The sequence below is a fragment of the Oncorhynchus gorbuscha genome, linkage group LG12, assembly GCF_021184085.1.
Source record: "Oncorhynchus gorbuscha isolate QuinsamMale2020 ecotype Even-year linkage group LG12, OgorEven_v1.0, whole genome shotgun sequence".
NCBI classification, from domain to species: Eukaryota; Metazoa; Chordata; class Actinopteri; order Salmoniformes; family Salmonidae; genus Oncorhynchus; species Oncorhynchus gorbuscha.
The window spans coordinates 20788965-20816431 of record NC_060184.1 but is presented as its reverse complement, the minus strand read 5'-3'; the positions used below and the strand labels follow the sequence as shown (position 1 = coordinate 20816431).

At 33.6% G+C, this 27467-nt stretch overlaps 1 protein-coding gene across 2 annotated transcripts in view; it reads right to left on the bottom strand.

Annotated features, from left to right (window-relative positions):
* The window catches only part of LOC123990676 (DNA polymerase zeta catalytic subunit-like), a 137781-nt gene that overhangs the window by 58204 nt on the left and 52110 nt on the right, over positions 1-27467 (bottom strand). For both annotated transcript variants that reach the window (XM_046291415.1, XM_046291416.1), the window contains exon 4: positions 19721-19884. In XM_046291415.1, the coding sequence (XP_046147371.1) occupies positions 19721-19884 (164 nt within the window). The remainder of the gene's footprint in view (positions 1-19720; positions 19885-27467) is intronic.

Genomic DNA, 27467 nt, shown 5'->3' with positions numbered 1-27467 from the left:
CAGTAATATCAACCACATCCACAGTAATATCAACCACATCTAACAGTAATATCAACCACATCCAACAGTAATATCAACCACCTCCAACAGTAATATCAACCACATCCAACAGTAATATCAACCACATCCAACATTAATATCAACCACATCTAACATTAATATCAACCACATCCAACAGTAATATCAACCACATCCAACAGTAATATCAACCACCTCCAACAGTAATATCAACCACATCTAACAGTAATATCAACCACATCCAACAGTAATATCAACCACATCCAACAGTAATATCAACCACATCTAACAGTAATATCAACCACATCCAACAGTAATATCAACCACATCTAACACTAACAGTAATATCAACCACATCCACAGTAATATCAACCACATCTAACAGTAATATCAACCACATCCAACAGTAATATCAACCACCTCCAACAGTAATATCAACCACATCCAACAGTAATATCAACCACATCCAACATTAATATCAACCACATCTAACATTAATATCAACCACATCCAACAGTAATATCAACCACATCCAACAGTAATATCAACCACCTCCAACAGTAATATCAACCACATCTAACAGTAATATCAACCACATCCAACAGTAATATCAACCACATCCAACAGTAATATCAACCACATCTAACAGTAATATCAACCACATCCAACAGTAATATCAACCACATCCAACAGTAATATCAACCACATCCAACAGTAATATCAACCACATCCAACAGTAATATCAACCACATCCAACAGTAATATCAACCACATCCAACAGTAATATCAACCACATCCAACAGTAATATCAACCACATCTAACAGTAATATCAACCACATTCAACAGTAATATCAACCACATCCAACAGTAATATCAACCACATCCAACAGTAATATCAACCACATCCAACAGTAATATCAACCACATCCAACAGTAATATCAACCACATCTAACAGTGATATCAACCACATCCAACAGTAATATCAACCACATCCAACAGTAATATCAACCACATCCAACAGTAATATCAACCACATCCAACAGTAATATCAACCACATCTAACAGTAATATCAACCACATTCAACAGTAATATCAACCACATCCAACAGTAATATCAACCACATCCAACAGTAATATCAACCACATCCAACAGTAATATCAACCACATCCAACAGTAATATCAACCACATCTAACAGTAATATCAACCACATTCAACAGTAATATCAACCACATCCAACAGTAATATCAACCACATCCAACAGTAATATCAACCACATCTAACAGTAATATCAACCACATCTAACAGTAATATCAACCACATCCAACAGTAATATCAACCACATCTAACAGTGATATCAACCACATCCAACAGTAATATCAACCACATCTAACAGTAATATCAACCACATCCAACAGTGATATCAACCACATCTAACAGTAATATCAACCACATCCAACAGTAATATCAACCACATTCAACAGTAATATCAACCACATCCAACAGTAATATCAACCACATCCAACAGTAATATCAACCACCTCTAACAGTAATATCAACCACATCCAACAGTGATATCAACCACATCTAACAGTAATATCAACCACATCCAACAGTGATATCAACCACATCCAACAGTGATATCAACCACATCCAACAGTAATATCAACCACATCTAACACTAACAGTAATATCAACCACATCCAACAGTAATATCAACCACATCTAACACTAACAGTAATATCAACCACATCTAACACTAACAGTAATATCAACCACATCCACAGTAATATCAACCACATCTAACAGTAATATCAACCACATCCAACAGTAATATCAATCACCTCCAACAGTAATATCAACCACATCCAACAGTAATATCAACCACATCCAACATTAATATCAACCACATCCAACAGTAATATCAACCACTTCTAACAGTAATATCAACCACATCTAACAGTAATATCAACCACATCTAACACTAGCAGTAATATCAACCACATCTAACAGTAATATCAACCACTTCTAACAGTAATATCAACCACATCCAACAGTAATATCAACCACCTCCAACAGTAATATCAACCACATCTAACAGTAATATCAACCACATCCAACAGTAATATCAACCACATCCAACAGTAATATCAACCACATCTAACAGTAATATCAACCACATCCAACAGTAATATCAACCACATCCAACAGTAATATCAACCACATCCAACAGTAATATCAACCACATCCAACAGTCATATCAACCACATCCAACAGTAATATCAACCACATCTAACAGTAATATCAACCACATCCAACAGTAATATCAACCACATCTAACAGTAATATCAACCACATCCAACAGTAATATCAACCACATCTAACAGTGATATCAACCACATCCAACAGTAATATCAACCACATCCAACAGTAATATCAACCACATCTAACAGTTATATCAACCACATCCAACAGTAATATCAACCACATCCAACAGTAATATCAACCACCTCCAACAGTAATATCAACCACATCCAACAGTAATATCAACCACATCTAACAGTAATATCAACCACATCCAACAGTAATATCAACCACATCCAACAGTAATATCAACCACATCCAACAGTAATATCAACCACATCCAACAGTAATATCAACCACATCCAACAGTAATATCAACCACATCTAACACTAACAGTAATATCAACCACATCCAACAGTAATATCAACCACATCCAACAGTAATATCAACCACATCCAACAGTGATATCAACCACATCCAACAGTAATATCAACCACATCTAACACTAACAGTAATATCAACCACATCCAACAGTAATATCAACCACATCCAACAGTAATATCAACCACATCCAACAGTGATATCAACCACATCTAACACTAACAGTAATATCAACCACATCTAACACTAACAGTAATATCAACCACATCTAACACTAACAGTAATATCAACCACATCTAACACTAACAGTAATATCAACCACATCCAACAGTAATATCAACCACATCCAACAGTAATATCAACCACATCCAACAGTAATATCAACCACATCCAACAGTAATATCAACCACATCTAACACTAACAGTAATATCAACCACATCCAACAGTAATATCAACCACATCTAACACTAACAGTAATATCAACCACATCCAACAGTAATATCAACCACATCTAACACTAACAGTAATATCAACCACATCTAACACTAACAGTAATATCAACCACATCCAACAGTAATATCAACCACATCCAACAGTGATATCAACCACATCCAACAGTAATATCAACCACATCTAACACGAACAGTAATATCAACCACATCCAACAGTAATATCAACCACATCCAACAGTAATATCAACCACATCCAACAGTAATATCAACCACATCCAACAGTAATATCAACCACATCCAACAGTAATATCAACCACATCCAACAGTAATATCAACCACATCTAACACTAACAGTAATATCAACCACATCCAACAGTAATATCAACCACATCCAACAGTAATATCAACCACATCTAACACTTACAGTAATATCAACCACATCCAACAGTAATATCAACCACATCTAACACTAACAGTAATATCAACCACATCCAACAGTAATATCAACCACATCTAACACTAACAGTAATATCAACCACATCTAACACTAACAGTAATATCAACCACATCCAACAGTAATATCAACCACATCTAACAGTAATATCAACCACATCCAACAGTGATATCAACCACATCCAACAGTAATATCAACCACATCTAACACTTACAGTAATATCAACCACATCCAACAGTAATATCAACCACATCTAACACTAACAGTAATATCAACCACATCCAACAGTAATATCAACCACATCTAACACTAACAGTAATATCAACCACATCTAACACTAACAGTAATATCAACCACATCCAACAGTAATATCAACCACATCCAACAGTAATATCAACCACATCCAACAGTAATATCAACCACATCCAACAGCAATATCAACCACATCCAACAGTAATATCAACCACATCCAACAGTAATATCAACCACATCCAACAGTAATATCAACCACATCCAACAGTAATATCAACCACATCTAACACTAACAGTAATATCAACCACATCCAACAGTAATATCAACCACATCCAACACTAACAGTAATATCAACTACATCCAACAGTAATATCAACCACATCTAACACTAACAGTAATATCAACCACATCCAACAGTAATATCAACCACATCCAACACTAACAGTAATATCAACCACATCCAACAGTAATATCAACCACATCTAACAGTAATATCAACCACATCCAACAGTAATATCAACCATATCCAACAGTAATATCAACCACATCCAACAGTAATATCAACCACATCCAACAGTGATATCAACCACATCTAACACTAACAGTAATATCAACCACATCTAACAGTAATATCAACCACATCTAACACTAACAGTAATATCAACCACATCTAACACTAACAGTAATATCAACCACATCTAACACTAACAGTAATATCAACCACATCTAACAGTAATATCAACCACATCTAACACTAACAGTAATATCAACCACATCCAACAGTAATATCAACCACATCCAACAGTAATATCAACCACATCCAACAGTGATATCAACCACATCTAACACTAACAGTAATATCAACCACATCTAACACTAACAGTAATATCAACCACATCTAACACTAACAGTAATATCAACCACATCTAACACTAACAGTAATATCAACCACATCCAACAGTAATATCAACCACATCCAACAGTAATATCAACCACATCCAACAGTAATATCAACCACATCCAACAGTAATATCAACCACATCCAACAGTAATATCAACCACATCTAACACTAACAGTAATATCAACCACATCCAACAGTAATATCAACCACATCTAACACTAACAGTAATATCAACCACATCCAACAGTAATATCAACCACATCTAACACTAACAGTAATATCAACCACATCTAACACTAACAGTAATATCAACCACATCCAACAGTAATATCAACCACATCCAACAGTGATATCAACCACATCCAACAGTAATATCAACCACATCTAACACGAACAGTAATATCAACCACATCCAACAGTAATATCAACCACATCCAACAGTAATATCAACCACATCCAACAGTAATATCAACCACATCAAACAGTAATATCAACCACATCCAACAGTAATATCAACCACATCCAACAGTAATATCAACCACATCTAACACTAACAGTAATATCAACCACATCCAACAGTAATATCAACCACATCCAACAGTAATATCAACCACATCTAACACTTACAGTAATATCAACCACATCCAACAGTAATATCAACCACATCTAACACTAACAGTAATATCAACCACATCCAACAGTAATATCAACCACATCTAACACTAACAGTAATATCAACCACATCTAACACTAACAGTAATATCAACCACATCCAACAGTAATATCAACCACATCTAACAGTAATATCAACCACATCCAACAGTGATATCAACCACATCCAACAGTAATATCAACCACATCTAACACTTACAGTAATATCAACCACATCCAACAGTAATATCAACCACATCTAACACTAACAGTAATATCAACCACATCCAACAGTAATATCAACCACATCTAACACTAACAGTAATATCAACCACATCTAACACTAACAGTAATATCAACCACATCCAACAGTAATATCAACCACATCCAACAGTAATATCAACCACATCCAACAGTAATATCAACCACATCCAACAGCAATATCAACCACATCCAACAGTAATATCAACCACATCCAACAGTAATATCAACCACATCCAACAGTAATATCAACCACATCCAACAGTAATATCAACCACATCTAACACTAACAGTAATATCAACCACATCCAACAGTAATATCAACCACATCCAACACTAACAGTAATATCAACTACATCCAACAGTAATATCAACCACATCTAACACTAACAGTAATATCAACCACATCCAACAGTAATATCAACCACATCCAACACTAACAGTAATATCAACCACATCCAACAGTAATATCAACCACATCTAACAGTAATATCAACCACATCCAACAGTAATATCAACCATATCCAACAGTAATATCAACCACATCCAACAGTAATATCAACCACATCCAACAGTGATATCAACCACATCTAACACTAACAGTAATATCAACCACATCTAACAGTAATATCAACCACATCTAACACTAACAGTAATATCAACCACATCTAACACTAACAGTAATATCAACCACATCTAACACTAACAGTAATATCAACCACATCTAACAGTAATATCAACCACATCTAACACTAACAGTAATATCAACCACATCCAACAGTAATATCAACCACATCTAACAGTAATATCAACCACATCTAACACTAACAGTAATATCAACTACATCCAACAGTAATATCAACCACATCTAACAGTAATATCAACCACATCTAACACTAACAGTAATATCAACCACATCTAACACTAACAGTAATATCAACCACATCCAACAGTAATATCAACCACATCCAACAGTAATATCAACCACATCCAACAGTAATATCAACCACATCCAACAGTAATATCAACCACATCCAACAGTAAAATCAACCACATCTAACATTAACAGTAATATCAACCACATCTAACAGTAATATCAACCACATCCAACAGTAATATCAACCACATCCAACAGTAATATCAACCACATCTAACAGTAATATCAACCACATCCAACAGTAATATCAACCACATCTAACACTAACAGTAATGTCAACCACATCCAACAGTAATATAATATAATAATATATGCCATTTAGCAGACGCTTTTATCCAAAGCGACTTACAGTCATGTGTGCATACATTCTACGTATGGGTGGTCCCGGGATCGAACCCACTACCCTGGCGTTACAAGCGCCATGCTCTACCAACTGAGCTACAGAGCCACATATCAACCACATCCAACAGTAATGTCAACCACATCCACAGTAATATCAACCACATCCAACAGTAATATCAACCACATCCAACAGTAATATCAACCACATCTAACACTAACAGTAATATCAACCACATCTAACACTAACAGTAATATCAACCACATCCAACAGTAATATCAACCACATCTAACACTAACAGTAATATCAACCACATCTAACACTAACAGTAATATCAACCACATCCAACAGTAATATCAACCACATCCAACAGTAATATCAACCACATCCAACAGTAATATCAACCACATCCAACAGTAATATCAACCACATCCAACAGTAATATCAACCACATCCAACAGTAATATCAACAAACATCCAACAGTAATATCAACCACATCCAACAGTAATATCAACCACATCCAACAGTAATATCAACCACATCCAACAGTAATATCAACCACATCCAACAGTAATATCAACAAACATCCAACAGTAATATCAACCACATCCAACAGTAATATCAACCATATCCAACAGTAATATCAACCACATCCAACAGTAATATCAACCACATCCAACAGTGATATCAACCACATCTAACAGTAATATCAACCACATCCAACAGTAATATCAACCACATCTAACACTAACAGTAATATCAACCACATCTAACACTAACAGTAATATCAACCACATCTAACACTAACAGTAATATCAACCACATCCAACAGTAATATCAACCACATCCAACAGTAATATCAACCACATCCAACAGTAATATCAACCACATCCAACAGTAATATCAACCACATCTAACACTAACAGTAATATCAACCACATCCAACAGTAATATAATATAATAATATATGCCATTTAGCAGACGCTTTTATCCAAAGCGACTTACAGTCATGTGTGCATACATTCTACGTATGGGTGGTCCCGGGGATCGAACCCACTACCCTGGCGTTACAAGCGCCATGCTCTACCAACTGAGCTACAGAGCCACATATCAACCACATCCAACAGTAATGTCAACCACATCCACAGTAATATCAACCACATCCAACAGTAATATCAACCACATCCAACAGTAATATCAACCACATCCAACAGTAATATCAACCACATCTAACACTAACAGTAATATCAACCACATCTAACACTAACAGTAATATCAACCACATCCAACAGTAATATCAACCACATCTAACACTAACAGTAATATCAACCACATCTAACACTAACAGTAATATCAACCACATCCAACAGTAATATCAACCACATCCAACAGTAATATCAACCACATCCAACAGTAATATCAACCACATCCAACAGTAATATCAACCACATCCAACAGTAATATCAACCACATCCAACAGTAATATCAACAAACATCCAACAGTAATATCAACCACATCTAACAGTAATATCAACCACATCCAACAGTAATATCAACCATATCCAACAGTAATATCAACCACATCCAACAGTGATATCAACCACATCTAACAGTAATATCAACCACATCCAACAGTAATATCAACCACATCTAACACTAACAGTAATATCAACCACATCTAACACTAACAGTAATATCAACCACATCTAACACTAACAGTAATATCAACCACATCCAACAGTAATATCAACCACATCCAACAGTAATATCAACCACATCCAACAGTAATATCAACCACATCCAACAGTAATATCAACCACATCTAACAGTAATATCAACCACATCAACACTAACAGTAATATCAACCACATCTAACACTAACAGTAATATCAACCACATCCAACAGTAATATCAACCACATCCAACAGTAATATCAACCACATCCAACAGTAATATCAACCACATCTAACACTAACAGTAATATCAACCACATCCAACAGTAATATAATATAATAATATATGCCATTTAGCAGACGCTTTTATCCAAAGCGACTTACAGTCATGTGTGCATACATTCTACGTATGGGTGGTCCCGGGGATCGAACCCACTACCCTGGCGTTACAAGCGCCATGCTCTACCAACTGAGCTACAGAGCCACATATCAACCACATCCAACAGTAATGTCAACCACATCCACAGTAATATCAACCACATCCAACAGTAATATCAACCACATCCAACAGTAATATCAACCACATCCAACAGTAATATCAACCACATCTAACACTAACAGTAATATCAACCACATCTAACACTAACAGTAATATCAACCACATCCAACAGTAATATCAACCACATCTAACACTAACAGTAATATCAACCACATCTAACACGAACAGTAATATCAACCACATCCAACAGTAATATCAACCACATCTAACACTAACAGTAATATCAACCACATCTAACAGTAATATCAACCACATCCAACAGTAATATCAACCACATCCAACAGTAATATCAACCACATCTAACAGTAATATCAACCACATCCAACAGTAATATCAACCATATCCAACAGTAATATCAACCACATCCAACAGTAATATCAACCACATCCAACAGTAATATCAACCACATCCAACAGTGATATCAACCACATCTAACACTAACAGTAATATCAACCACATCTAACACTAACAGTAATATCAACCACATCTAACAGTAATATCAACCACATCCAACAGTAATATCAACCACATCTAACACTAACAGTAATATCAACCACATCCACAGTAATATCAACCACATCTAACAGTAATATCAACCACATCCAACAGTAATATCAACCACCTCCAACAGTAATATCAACCACATCCAACAGTAATATCAACCACATCCAACATTAATATCAACCACATCTAACATTAATATCAACCACATCCAACAGTAATATCAACCACATCCAACAGTAATATCAACCACCTCCAACAGTAATATCAACCACATCTAACAGTAATATCAACCACATCCAACAGTAATATCAACCACATCCAACAGTAATATCAACCACATCTAACAGTAATATCAACCACATCCAACAGTAATATCAACCACATCCAACAGTAATATCAACCACATCCAACAGTAATATCAACCACATCCAACAGTAATATCAACCACATCCAACAGTAATATCAACCACATCCAACAGTAATATCAACCACATCCAACAGTAATATCAACCACATCTAACAGTAATATCAACCACATTCAACAGTAATATCAACCACATCCAACAGTAATATCAACCACATCCAACAGTAATATCAACCACATCCAACAGTAATATCAACCACATCCAACAGTAATATCAACCACATCTAACAGTGATATCAACCACATCCAACAGTAATATCAACCACATCCAACAGTAATATCAACCACATCCAACAGTAATATCAACCACATCCAACAGTAATATCAACCACATCTAACAGTAATATCAACCACATTCAACAGTAATATCAACCACATCCAACAGTAATATCAACCACATCCAACAGTAATATCAACCACATCCAACAGTAATATCAACCACATCCAACAGTAATATCAACCACATCTAACAGTAATATCAACCACATTCAACAGTAATATCAACCACATCCAACAGTAATATCAACCACATCCAACAGTAATATCAACCACATCTAACAGTAATATCAACCACATCTAACAGTAATATCAACCACATCCAACAGTAATATCAACCACATCTAACAGTGATATCAACCACATCCAACAGTAATATCAACCACATCTAACAGTAATATCAACCACATCCAACAGTGATATCAACCACATCTAACAGTAATATCAACCACATCCAACAGTAATATCAACCACATTCAACAGTAATATCAACCACATCCAACAGTAATATCAACCACATCCAACAGTAATATCAACCACCTCTAACAGTAATATCAACCACATCCAACAGTGATATCAACCACATCTAACAGTAATATCAACCACATCCAACAGTGATATCAACCACATCCAACAGTGATATCAACCACATCCAACAGTAATATCAACCACATCTAACACTAACAGTAATATCAACCACATCCAACAGTAATATCAACCACATCTAACACTAACAGTAATATCAACCACATCTAACACTAACAGTAATATCAACCACATCCACAGTAATATCAACCACATCTAACAGTAATATCAACCACATCCAACAGTAATATCAATCACCTCCAACAGTAATATCAACCACATCCAACAGTAATATCAACCACATCCAACATTAATATCAACCACATCCAACAGTAATATCAACCACTTCTAACAGTAATATCAACCACATCTAACAGTAATATCAACCACATCTAACACTAGCAGTAATATCAACCACATCTAACAGTAATATCAACCACTTCTAACAGTAATATCAACCACATCCAACAGTAATATCAACCACCTCCAACAGTAATATCAACCACATCTAACAGTAATATCAACCACATCCAACAGTAATATCAACCACATCCAACAGTAATATCAACCACATCTAACAGTAATATCAACCACATCCAACAGTAATATCAACCACATCCAACAGTAATATCAACCACATCCAACAGTAATATCAACCACATCCAACAGTCATATCAACCACATCCAACAGTAATATCAACCACATCTAACAGTAATATCAACCACATCCAACAGTAATATCAACCACATCTAACAGTAATATCAACCACATCCAACAGTAATATCAACCACATCTAACAGTGATATCAACCACATCCAACAGTAATATCAACCACATCCAACAGTAATATCAACCACATCTAACAGTTATATCAACCACATCCAACAGTAATATCAACCACATCCAACAGTAATATCAACCACCTCCAACAGTAATATCAACCACATCCAACAGTAATATCAACCACATCTAACAGTAATATCAACCACATCCAACAGTAATATCAACCACATCCAACAGTAATATCAACCACATCCAACAGTAATATCAACCACATCCAACAGTAATATCAACCACATCCAACAGTAATATCAACCACATCTAACACTAACAGTAATATCAACCACATCCAACAGTAATATCAACCACATCCAACAGTAATATCAACCACATCCAACAGTGATATCAACCACATCCAACAGTAATATCAACCACATCTAACACTAACAGTAATATCAACCACATCCAACAGTAATATCAACCACATCCAACAGTAATATCAACCACATCCAACAGTGATATCAACCACATCTAACACTAACAGTAATATCAACCACATCTAACACTAACAGTAATATCAACCACATCTAACACTAACAGTAATATCAACCACATCTAACACTAACAACCACATCCAACAGTAATATCAACCACATCCAACAGTAATATCAACCACATCCAACAGTAATATCAACCACATCCAACAGTAATATCAACCACATCCAACAGTAATATCAACCACATCTAACACTAACAGTAATATCAACCACATCCAACAGTAATATCAACCACATCTAACACTAACAGTAATATCAACCACATCCAACAGTAATATCAACCACATCTAACACTAACAGTAATATCAACCACATCTAACACTAACAGTAATATCAACCACATCCAACAGTAATATCAACCACATCCAACAGTGATATCAACCACATCCAACAGTAATATCAACCACATCTAACACGAACAGTAATATCAACCACATCCAACAGTAATATCAACCACATCCAACAGTAATATCAACCACATCCAACAGTAATATCAACCACATCCAACAGTAATATCAACCACATCCAACAGTAATATCAACCACATCCAACAGTAATATCAACCACATCTAACACTAACAGTAATATCAACCACATCCAACAGTAATATCAACCACATCCAACAGTAATATCAACCACATCTAACACTTACAGTAATATCAACCACATCCAACAGTAATATCAACCACATCTAACACTAACAGTAATATCAACCACATCCAACAGTAATATCAACCACATCTAACACTAACAGTAATATCAACCACATCTAACACTAACAGTAATATCAACCACATCCAACAGTAATATCAACCACATCTAACAGTAATATCAACCACATCCAACAGTGATATCAACCACATCCAACAGTAATATCAACCACATCTAACACTTACAGTAATATCAACCACATCCAACAGTAATATCAACCACATCTAACACTAACAGTAATATCAACCACATCCAACAGTAATATCAACCACATCTAACACTAACAGTAATATCAACCACATCTAACACTAACAGTAATATCAACCACATCCAACAGTAATATCAACCACATCCAACAGTAATATCAACCACATCCAACAGTAATATCAACCACATCCAACAGCAATATCAACCACATCCAACAGTAATATCAACCACATCCAACAGTAATATCAACCACATCCAACAGTAATATCAACCACATCCAACAGTAATATCAACCACATCTAACACTAACAGTAATATCAACCACATCCAACAGTAATATCAACCACATCCAACACTAACAGTAATATCAACTACATCCAACAGTAATATCAACCACATCTAACACTAACAGTAATATCAACCACATCCAACAGTAATATCAACCACATCCAACACTAACAGTAATATCAACCACATCCAACAGTAATATCAACCACATCTAACAGTAATATCAACCACATCCAACAGTAATATCAACCATATCCAACAGTAATATCAACCACATCCAACAGTAATATCAACCACATCCAACAGTGATATCAACCACATCTAACACTAACAGTAATATCAACCACATCTAACAGTAATATCAACCACATCTAACACTAACAGTAATATCAACCACATCTAACACTAACAGTAATATCAACCACATCTAACACTAACAGTAATATCAACCACATCTAACAGTAATATCAACCACATCTAACACTAACAGTAATATCAACCACATCCAACAGTAATATCAACCACATCCAACAGTAATATCAACCACATCCAACAGTGATATCAACCACATCTAACACTAACAGTAATATCAACCACATCTAACACTAACAGTAATATCAACCACATCTAACACTAACAGTAATATCAACCACATCTAACACTAACAGTAATATCAACCACATCCAACAGTAATATCAACCACATCCAACAGTAATATCAACCACATCCAACAGTAATATCAACCACATCCAACAGTAATATCAACCACATCCAACAGTAATATCAACCACATCTAACACTAACAGTAATATCAACCACATCCAACAGTAATATCAACCACATCTAACACTAACAGTAATATCAACCACATCCAACAGTAATATCAACCACATCTAACACTAACAGTAATATCAACCACATCTAACACTAACAGTAATATCAACCACATCCAACAGTAATATCAACCACATCCAACAGTGATATCAACCACATCCAACAGTAATATCAACCACATCTAACACGAACAGTAATATCAACCACATCCAACAGTAATATCAACCACATCCAACAGTAATATCAACCACATCCAACAGTAATATCAACCACATCCAACAGTAATATCAACCACATCCAACAGTAATATCAACCACATCCAACAGTAATATCAACCACATCTAACACTAACAGTAATATCAACCACATCCAACAGTAATATCAACCACATCCAACAGTAATATCAACCACATCTAACACTTACAGTAATATCAACCACATCCAACAGTAATATCAACCACATCTAACACTAACAGTAATATCAACCACATCCAACAGTAATATCAACCACATCTAACACTAACAGTAATATCAACCACATCTAACACTAACAGTAATATCAACCACATCCAACAGTAATATCAACCACATCTAACAGTAATATCAACCACATCCAACAGTGATATCAACCACATCCAACAGTAATATCAACCACATCTAACACTTACAGTAATATCAACCACATCCAACAGTAATATCAACCACATCTAACACTAACAGTAATATCAACCACATCCAACAGTAATATCAACCACATCTAACACTAACAGTAATATCAACCACATCTAACACTAACAGTAATATCAACCACATCCAACAGTAATATCAACCACATCCAACAGTAATATCAACCACATCCAACAGTAATATCAACCACATCCAACAGCAATATCAACCACATCCAACAGTAATATCAACCACATCCAACAGTAATATCAACCACATCCAACAGTAATATCAACCACATCCAACAGTAATATCAACCACATCTAACACTAACAGTAATATCAACCACATCCAACAGTAATATCAACCACATCCAACACTAACAGTAATATCAACTACATCCAACAGTAATATCAACCACATCTAACACTAACAGTAATATCAACCACATCCAACAGTAATATCAACCACATCCAACACTAACAGTAATATCAACCACATCCAACAGTAATATCAACCACATCTAACAGTAATATCAACCACATCCAACAGTAATATCAACCATATCCAACAGTAATATCAACCACATCCAACAGTAATATCAACCACATCCAACAGTGATATCAACCACATCTAACACTAACAGTAATATCAACCACATCTAACAGTAATATCAACCACATCTAACACTAACAGTAATATCAACCACATCTAACACTAACAGTAATATCAACCACATCTAACACTAACAGTAATATCAACCACATCTAACAGTAATATCAACCACATCTAACACTAACAGTAATATCAACCACATCCAACAGTAATATCAACCACATCTAACAGTAATATCAACCACATCTAACACTAACAGTAATATCAACTACATCCAACAGTAATATCAACCACATCTAACAGTAATATCAACCACATCTAACACTAACAGTAATATCAACCACATCTAACACTAACAGTAATATCAACCACATCCAACAGTAATATCAACCACATCCAACAGTAATATCAACCACATCCAACAGTAATATCAACCACATCCAACAGTAATATCAACCACATCCAACAGTAAAATCAACCACATCTAACATTAACAGTAATATCAACCACATCTAACAGTAATATCAACCACATCCAACAGTAATATCAACCACATCCAACAGTAATATCAACCACATCTAACAGTAATATCAACCACATCCAACAGTAATATCAACCACATCTAACACTAACAGTAATGTCAACCACATCCAACAGTAATATAATATAATAATATATGCCATTTAGCAGACGCTTTTATCCAAAGCGACTTACAGTCATGTGTGCATACATTCTACGTATGGGTGGTCCCGGGGATCGAACCCACTACCCTGGCGTTACAAGCGCCATGCTCTACCAACTGAGCTACAGAGCCACATATCAACCACATCCAACAGTAATGTCAACCACATCCACAGTAATATCAACCACATCCAACAGTAATATCAACCACATCCAACAGTAATATCAACCACATCTAACACTAACAGTAATATCAACCACATCTAACACTAACAGTAATATCAACCACATCCAACAGTAATATCAACCACATCTAACACTAACAGTAATATCAACCACATCTAACACTAACAGTAATATCAACCACATCCAACAGTAATATCAACCACATCCAACAGTAATATCAACCACATCCAACAGTAATATCAACCACATCCAACAGTAATATCAACCACATCCAACAGTAATATCAACCACATCCAACAGTAATATCAACAAACATCCAACAGTAATATCAACCACATCCAACAGTAATATCAACCACATCCAACAGTAATATCAACCACATCCAACAGTAATATCAACCACATCCAACAGTAATATCAACAAACATCCAACAGTAATATCAACCACATCCAACAGTAATATCAACCACATCCAACAGTAATATCAACCACATCTAACACTAACAGTAATATCAACCACATCTAACACTAACAGTAATATCAACCACATCCAACAGTAATATCAACCACATCTAACACTAACAGTAATATCAACCACATCTAACACTAACAGTAATATCAACCACATCTAACACTAACAGTAATATCAACCACATCCAACAGTAATATCAACCACATCCAACAGTAATATCAACCACATCCAACAGTAATATCAACCACATCCAACAGTAATATCAACCACATCTAACACTAACAGTAATATCAACCACATCCAACAGTAATATAATATAATAATATATGCCATTTAGCAGACGCTTTTATCCAAAGCGACTTACAGTCATGTGTGCATACATTCTACGTATGGGTGGTCCCGGGATCGAACCCACTACCCTGGCGTTACAAGCGCCATGCTCTACCAACTGAGCTACAGAGCCACATATCAACCACATCCAACAGTAATGTCAACCACATCCACAGTAATATCAACCACATCCAACAGTAATATCAACCACATCCAACAGTAATATCAACCACATCCAACAGTAATATCAACCACATCTAACACTAACAGTAATATCAACCACATCTAACACTAACAGTAATATCAACCACATCCAACAGTAATATCAACCACATCTAACACTAACAGTAATATCAACCACATCTAACACTAACAGTAATATCAACCACATCCAACAGTAATATCAACCACATCCAACAGTAATATCAACCACATCCAACAGTAATATCAACCACATCCAACAGTAATATCAACCACATCCAACAGTAATATCAACCACATCCAACAGTAATATCAACAAACATCCAACAGTAATATCAACCACATCTAACAGTAATATCAACCACATCCAACAGTAATATCAACCATATCCAACAGTAATATCAACCACATCCAACAGTGATATCAACCACATCTAACAGTAATATCAACCACATCCAACAGTAATATCAACCACATCTAACACTAACAGTAATATCAACCACATCTAACACTAACAGTAATATCAACCACATCTAACACTAACAGTAATATCATCAACCACATCCAACAGTAATATCAACCACATCCAACAGTAATATCAACCACATCCAACAGTAATATCAACCACATCCAACAGTAATATCAACCACATCTAACAGTAATATCAACCACATCAACACTAACAGTAATATCAACCACATCTAACACTAACAGTAATATCAACCACATCCAACAGTAATATCAACCACATCCAACAGTAATATCAACCACATCCAACAGTAATATCAACCACATCTAACACTAACAGTAATATCAACCACATCCAACAGTAATATAATATAATAATATATGCCATTTAGCAGACGCTTTTATCCAAAGCGACTTACAGTCATGTGTGCATACATTCTACGTATGGGTGGTCCCGGGGATCGAACCCACTACCCTGGCGTTACAAGCGCCATGCTCTACCAACTGAGCTACAGAGCCACATATCAACCACATCCAACAGTAATGTCAACCACATCCACAGTAATATCAACCACATCCAACAGTAATATCAACCACATCCAACAGTAATATCAACCACATCCAACAGTAATATCAACCACATCTAACACTAACAGTAATATCAACCACATCTAACACTAACAGTAATATCAACCACATCCAACAGTAATATCAACCACATCTAACACTAACAGTAATATCAACCACATCTAACACGAACAGTAATATCAACCACATCCAACAGTAATATCAACCACATCTAACACTAACAGTAATATCAACCACATCTAACAGTAATATCAACCACATCCAACAGTAATATCAACCACATCCAACAGTAATATCAACCACATCTAACAGTAATATCAACCACATCCAACAGTAATATCAACCATATCCAACAGTAATATCAACCACATCCAACAGTAATATCAACCACATCCAACAGTAATATCAACCACATCCAACAGTGATATCAACCACATCTAACACTAACAGTAATATCAACCACATCTAACAGTAATATCAACCACATCTAACAGTAATATCAACCACATCCAACAGTAATATCAACCACATCCAACAGTAATATCAACCACATCTAACAGTAATATCAACCACATCCAACAGTAATATCAACCACATCTAACAGTAATATCAACCACATCTAACATTAACAGTAATATCAACCACATCCAACAGTAATATTGTTACTTTCTGTTCTTTTTTAAAGCTCTGATTATTTTTATTATTTTTATTATACATTTGTGTTATACCGAACAAAAATATAAATGTGTAAAGTGTTGGTCCCATGTTTCATTAGCTGAAATAAAAGACAAAGAGAGGTACACACTATATATATATATATCACACACACTTTTCCAGTCATTTATTGGGTAAATCCCGGCCGAAACGTTGGCGATTTACCCCAAAAATATATAGAGTGTGCGACTCTTCATTTTTTTATAGCTTATAGTTAATTTGCCGTTAGTTAGCACCTCTACAGAAAATACATTTCTTTGGATGTGTGCTCGCTCATGTTTTTTAACTGAAATAAAAGATCCCAGAAATGTTCCATACTCACCAAAAACGCATTTCTGTCAAATGTAGTTAACACATTTGTTTACATCCCCATTACTAAGCATTTCCTCTTGGGTAAAATAACCTTTCCGCTCCCTGTTCCGTGTACCCCCAGAGCGTCCTTACCTTCGCGCTGCTGGCTCCGGCGGAACTTGACGGCTCCCAGGTTGACCATGTTCATGCCGTACAGGTTGTAGTCGATGAATAGCTGCAGCAGGTAAGGAATGTGGGCCTCGTGGGGCTGGTAGCTCTTGTTCATCACAGCACCTCCTTGTAACAGCTCACACACCCTGGAAACACACACACACACACACCCGATTAGATATATATTTTGGCTGCTATTGACAGACATTTACTTTGCGTACAGAAAAAGCAATGTCTTCCAAAATCCACAACAAAATAAACAAATAAACAAAATAAACAAATAAACAAGAGATCGAGCCAGAGATTCTTTCATTCGGGAGCTAATATGCTTTCAATTCAAAACACCATTCAAATCTCATTCACCTTGAAGACCTTGTTGCTGGAACGATATCGTGACATAGGGCTGGGGGATACATAAAATTAATTTGATTATTTTGATGTTATGTTTTGTGCGACATTCCAAATGCCTATATCTCAGAATCGAGGTTTGTTGTATTTTTAGTTTTTATGAGCGTTTATGTCCACTTGTTCTCATGTTGCCTTTTGCACCTTCCCAGTTACACCAGATATCTGTATTTAATAAAACAATGCTCATGTTGCCACTCTAACAAAGGGAGTTGTTGTCCCAAAGGCAGGCGACGAGCTTAGGTTCAATATAAGCGCATAGAAATGCATTGGGCTTATTTTGGACAGATTTTGAAATCACTCGCTTTGCCTCTTTCTTCCAAGCCCCTCCCACCACCCCTCACAACAACAAAGATGAGATCACTCGCTTTGCCTCTTTCTCCCAAGCCCCTCCCACCACCCCTCACAACAACAAAGATGAGATCACTGGCTTTGCCTCCTTCTCCCAAGCCCCTCCCACCACCCCTCACAACAACAAAGATGAGATCACTCGCTTTTCCTCTTTCTCCCAAGCCCCTCCCACCACCCCTCACAACAACAAAGATGAGATCACTTGCTTTGCCTCCTTCTCCCAAGCCCCTCCCACCACCCCTCACGGAAGGCATATATTCAGCCTATGTATAATTCCTCAAGCTCTGAATTCAATATAGTATTGCTAAATGCAGTGAACTTGATCTTTAAATTGTGCAACACAGCTTATTTAGAGAAAACACATTGAAATAGAGTTTTAGGCACTATTGCCCAGCCCTACTGTGACAATACGCAATTTTACTTTTCAAACTTGAATTTAAATTTAAAAAATGTTTAACCCGTCCTCCTCTTAGGAGGACACATCTTTTTGATTTTACATCTTTTCTGCAACATATACATTTGACATACATCTGCATTGCTTGCTGTTTGGGGTTTAAAGCTGGCTTTCTATATAATACATTACTGAACATAACAATAATACATTACCGAACATAACAATAATACATTACTGAACATAACAATAATACATTACCAAACAAAACATTACCGAACATAACAATAATACATTACTGAACATAACAATAATACATTACCAAACATAACAATAATACATTACCGAACATAACAATAATACATTACCGAACATAACAATAATACATTACCAAACATAACAATAATACATTACCAAACATAACAATAATACATTACCAAACAAAACATTACCGAACATAACAATAATACATTACCAAACAAAACATTACCGAACATAACAATACATTACCAAACATAACAATAATACATTACCGAACATAACAATAATACATTACCAAACATAACAATAATACATTACCAAAAATAACAATAATACATTACCAAACAAAACATTACCGAACATAACAATACATTACCAAACATAACAATAATACATTACCGAACATAACAATAATACATTACCGAACAAAACATTACCGAACATAACAATAATACATTACCGAACATAACAATAATACATTACCAAACAAAACATTACCGAACATAACAATACATTACCAAACATAACAATAATACATTACCGAACATAACAATAATACATTACCGAACAAAACAATAATACATTACCGAACAAAACATTACCGAACAAAACAATAATACATTACCGAACAAAACATTACCGAACATAACAATAATACATTACCAAACAAAACATTACCGAACATAACAATACATTACCAAACATAACAATAATACATTACCGAACATAACAATAATAAATTACCGAACAAAACAATAATACATTACCGAACAAAACATTACCGAACATAACAATAATACATTACCAAACAAAACATTACCGAACATAACAATAATGCATTACCAAACAAAATAATACATTACCAAACATAACAATAATACATTACCGAACATAACAATAATACATTACCAAACAAAACATTACCGAACATAACAATAATACATTACCAAACAAAACATTACCGAACATAACAATACATTACCAAACATAACAATAATGCATTACCGAACATAACAATAATACATTACCAAACATAACAATAATACATTACCGAACATAACAATAATACATGACCAAACAAAACATTACAGAACATAACAATAATACATTACCAAACAAAACATTACCGAACATAACAATACATTACCAAACATAACATTACCGAACATAACAATACATTACCAAACATAACAATAATGCATTACCGAACATAAATAATACATTACTGAACATAACAATAATACATTACTGAACATAACAATAATACATTACCGAACATAACAATAATACATTACCGAACATAACAATAATACATTACCGAACATAACAATAATACATTACCGAACATAACAATAATACATTACTGAACATAACAATAATACATTACTGAACATAACAATAATACATTACTGAACATAACAATAATACATTACTGAACATAACAATAATACATTACTGAACATAACAATAATACATTACTGAACATAACAATAATACATTACTGAACATAACAATAATACATTACCAAACAAAACATTACCGAACATAACAATAATACATTACCGAACATAACAATAATACATTACCGAACATAACAATAATACATTACCGAACATAACAATAATACATTACCGAACATAACAATAATACATTACCGAACATAACAATAATACATTACCAAACAAAACAATACATTACCAAACATAACAATAATACATTACAGAACATAACAATAATACATTACCGAACATAACAATAATACATTACCGAACATAACAATAATACATTACCAAACAATACATTGCCGAAAATAACAATAATACATTACCAAACATAACAATAATGCATTACCAAACAAACAATACATTACCGAACAAAACAATACATTACCGAACATAACAATAATACATTACCGAACATAACAATAATACATTACAGAATATAATAATAATTCATTACCAAACAAAATAATACATTACCAAACATAACAATAATACATTACCGAACATAAATAATACATTACTGAACATAAATAATACATTACTGAACATAACAATAATACATTACCAAACAAAACATTACCGAACATAACAATAATACATTACCAAACAAAACATTACCGAACATAACAATAATGCATTACCAAACAAAACATTACCGAACATAACAATACATTACCAAACAAAACATTACCGAACATAACAATAATACATTACCGAACATAACAATAATACATTAGCGAACATAACACTAATACATTGCTGAACATAACACTAATACATTACCAAACAAAACATTACGGAACATAACAATAATACAATACATTACGGAACATAACAATAATACATTACCAAACAAAACAATACATTACAGAACATAACAATAATGCATTACCAAACAAAATAATACATTACTGAGCATAACAATAATACATTACCAAACAATACAATACATTACCGAACATAACAATAATACATTACCGAACATAACAATAATACATTACCGAACATAACAATAATACATTACCAAACAAAACATTACCTAACAATAATACATTACCAAACAATACATTACTGAACATAACATTACTGAACATAACAATAATACATTACTGAACATAACAATAATACATTACTGAACATAACAATAATGCATTACCAAACAAAACAATACATTACCGAACATAACAATAATGCATTACCGAACATAACAATAATACATTACAGAACATAACAATAATGCATTACCGAACATAACAATGATACATTACCGAACATAATAATAATACATTACCAAACATAACAATAATACATTACCAAACATAACAATAATACATTACCAAACATAACAATAATACATTACCAAACATAACAATAATACATTACCAAACATAACAGTAATACATTACTGAACATAACAATAATGCATTACCAAAACATAACAATAATACATTACCGAACATAACAATAATACATTACCAAACAATACATTACCAAACATAACAATAAACATTACCAAACAAAACAATAATACATTACAGAACAAAACAATAATACATTACCGAACATAACAACAATAATACATTACCGAACATAACACTAATACATTGCTGAACATAACACTAATACATTGCTGAACATAACACTAATACATTACCAAACAAAACATGACCGAACATAACAATAATACAATACATTACGGAACATAACAATAATACATTACCAAACAAAACAATACATTACCGAACATAACTATAATACATTACCAAACAAAACAATACATTACCGAACATAACAATAATACATTACCGAACATAACAATAATACATTACCGAACTTAACAATAATACATTACCGAACATAACAATAATACATTACCGAATATAACAATAATACATTACCAAACAAAACAATACATTACCGAACATAACAATAATACATTACTGAACAAAACAATAATACATTACCAAACAAAACAATACATTACCGAACATAACAATACATTACCAAACAAAACATTACCGAACATAACAATAATACAATACATTACGGAACATAACAATAATACATTACCAAACAAAACAATACATTACTGAACATAACAATAATACATTTCTGAACATAACAATAATACATTTCTGAACATAACAATAATACATTACTGAACATAACAATAATGCATTACCAAAACATAACAATAATACATTACCGAACATAACAATAATACATTACCAAACAATACATTACCAAACATAACAATAAACATTACCAAACAAAACAATAATACATTACAGAACAAAACAATAATACATTACCGAACATAACAACAATAATACATTACCGAACATAACACTAATACATTGCTGAACATAACACTAATACATTGCTGAACATAACACTAATACATTACCAAACAAAACATGACCGAACATAACAATAATACAATACATTACGGAACATAACAATAATACATTACCAAACAAAACAATACATTACCGAACATAACAATAATACATTACAATAATACATTACTGAACAAAACAATACATTACCAAACATAACAATAATACAATACATTACGGAACATAACAATAATACATTACCAAACAAAACAATACATTACCGAACATAACAATAATACATTACCGAACAAAACAATACATTACCGAACATTACAATAATACATTACTGAACAAAACAATACATTACCAAACATAACAATAATACATTACCGAACATAACAATAATACATTACCAAACAAAACAATACATTACCGAACATAACAATAATACATTACCGAACAAAACCATAATACATTACCGAACAAAACAATAATACATTACCAAACAAAACATTACCGAACATAACAATAATACATTACCAAACAAAACATTACCGAACATAACAATAATACATTACCAAACAAAACAATACATTACCGAACATAACAATAATACATTACTGAACATAACAATAATACATTACCGAACATAACAATAATACATTACCGAACATAACACTAATACATTACCAAACAAAACAAAACATTACTGAACATAACAATAATACAATACATTACCGAACATAACAATAATACATTACCAAACAAAACAATACATTACCGAACATAACAATAATACATTACTGAACATAACAATAATACATTACCAAACATAACAATAATACATTACCGAACATAACAATAATACATTACCAAACAAAACAAAACATTACTGAACATAACAATAATACAATACATTACCGAACATAACACTAATACATTACCAAACAAAACAAAACATTACTGAACATAACAATAATACAATACATTACCGAACATAACAATAATACATTACCAAACAAAACAATACATTACCGAACATAACAATAATACATTACTGAACATAACAATAATACATTACTGAACATAACAATAATACATTACTGAACATAACAATAATGCATTACCAAAAAACAATACATTACCGAACATAACAATAATACATTACCGAACATAACAATAATACATTACCGAACATAACAATAATACATTACCGAACATAACAATAATACATTACCGAACATAACAATAATACATTACCGTACATAACAATAATACATTACCGAACATAACAATAATACATTACCGAACATAACAATAATACATTACCAAACAAAACAAAACATTACTGAACATAACAATAATACAATACATTACCGAACATAACAATAATACATTACCAAACAAAACAATACATTACCGAACATAACAATAATACATTACTGAACATAACAATAATACATTACTGAACATAACAATAATGCATTACCAAACAAAACAATACATTACCGAACATAACAATAATACATTACCAAACAAAACAATACATTACCGAACATAACAATACATTACCAAACAAAACATTACCGAACATAACAATAATACAATACATTACGGAACATAACAATAATACATTACCAAACAAAACAATACATTACTGAACATAACAATAATACATTATTGAACATAACAATAATACATTATTGAACATAACAATACTACATTACCGAACATAACAATAATATATTATCGAACATAACAACAATACATTATTGTCGGAAGTTTATATTATAGAACTCACATGGCAGGCAAAATCCTGAGAAGAAATCCAACCAGGAAGTGGGAAATCTGAGGTTTGAAGGATTAAGTCTTTGCCTATCCAATATACAGTGTAAAATTTGGTCCGATTGCACTTCCTAAGGCTTCCACTAGATGTCAACAGTCATAAGAACCTTGTTTCAGGTCTCTACTCTGAAGGGGGAGAGAATAAGAGCTGTTTGAGTCAGGTGTCTGGCAGAATGCCATGAGGTCAGTCTCGCGTGCGGCCGTGAGCATGAGCTCTGTTCCTTTTCCTTTCTAAAGACAAAGGAATTGTCCAGTTGGAATATTATTGAAGATTTATGATAAAAACATCCTGAAGATTGATTTCTATACATCGTTTGACATGTTTCTACGAACTGTCGTCTGAACTAAGTGCTTGTGTCTTGTGAATTTGGATTTGTGAAAATTGTGTAAATTAAGGACTTTATCGAACAAAACAAAACAAAAAAAACAAAAAAAGATAAGTGAATATTTAGAATCCTATTTCTGACTTCTGTTGACTCCACAACATGGCGGCTATCTGTATGGCTTGTTTTTGTCTCTGAACGCTATACTCAGATTATTGCATGGCGTGCTTTTTCCGTAAAGTTTTTTTGAAATCTGACACAGCGGTTGCATTAAGAAGAATCTAAATATTTAATTCCATGTATAACACTTGT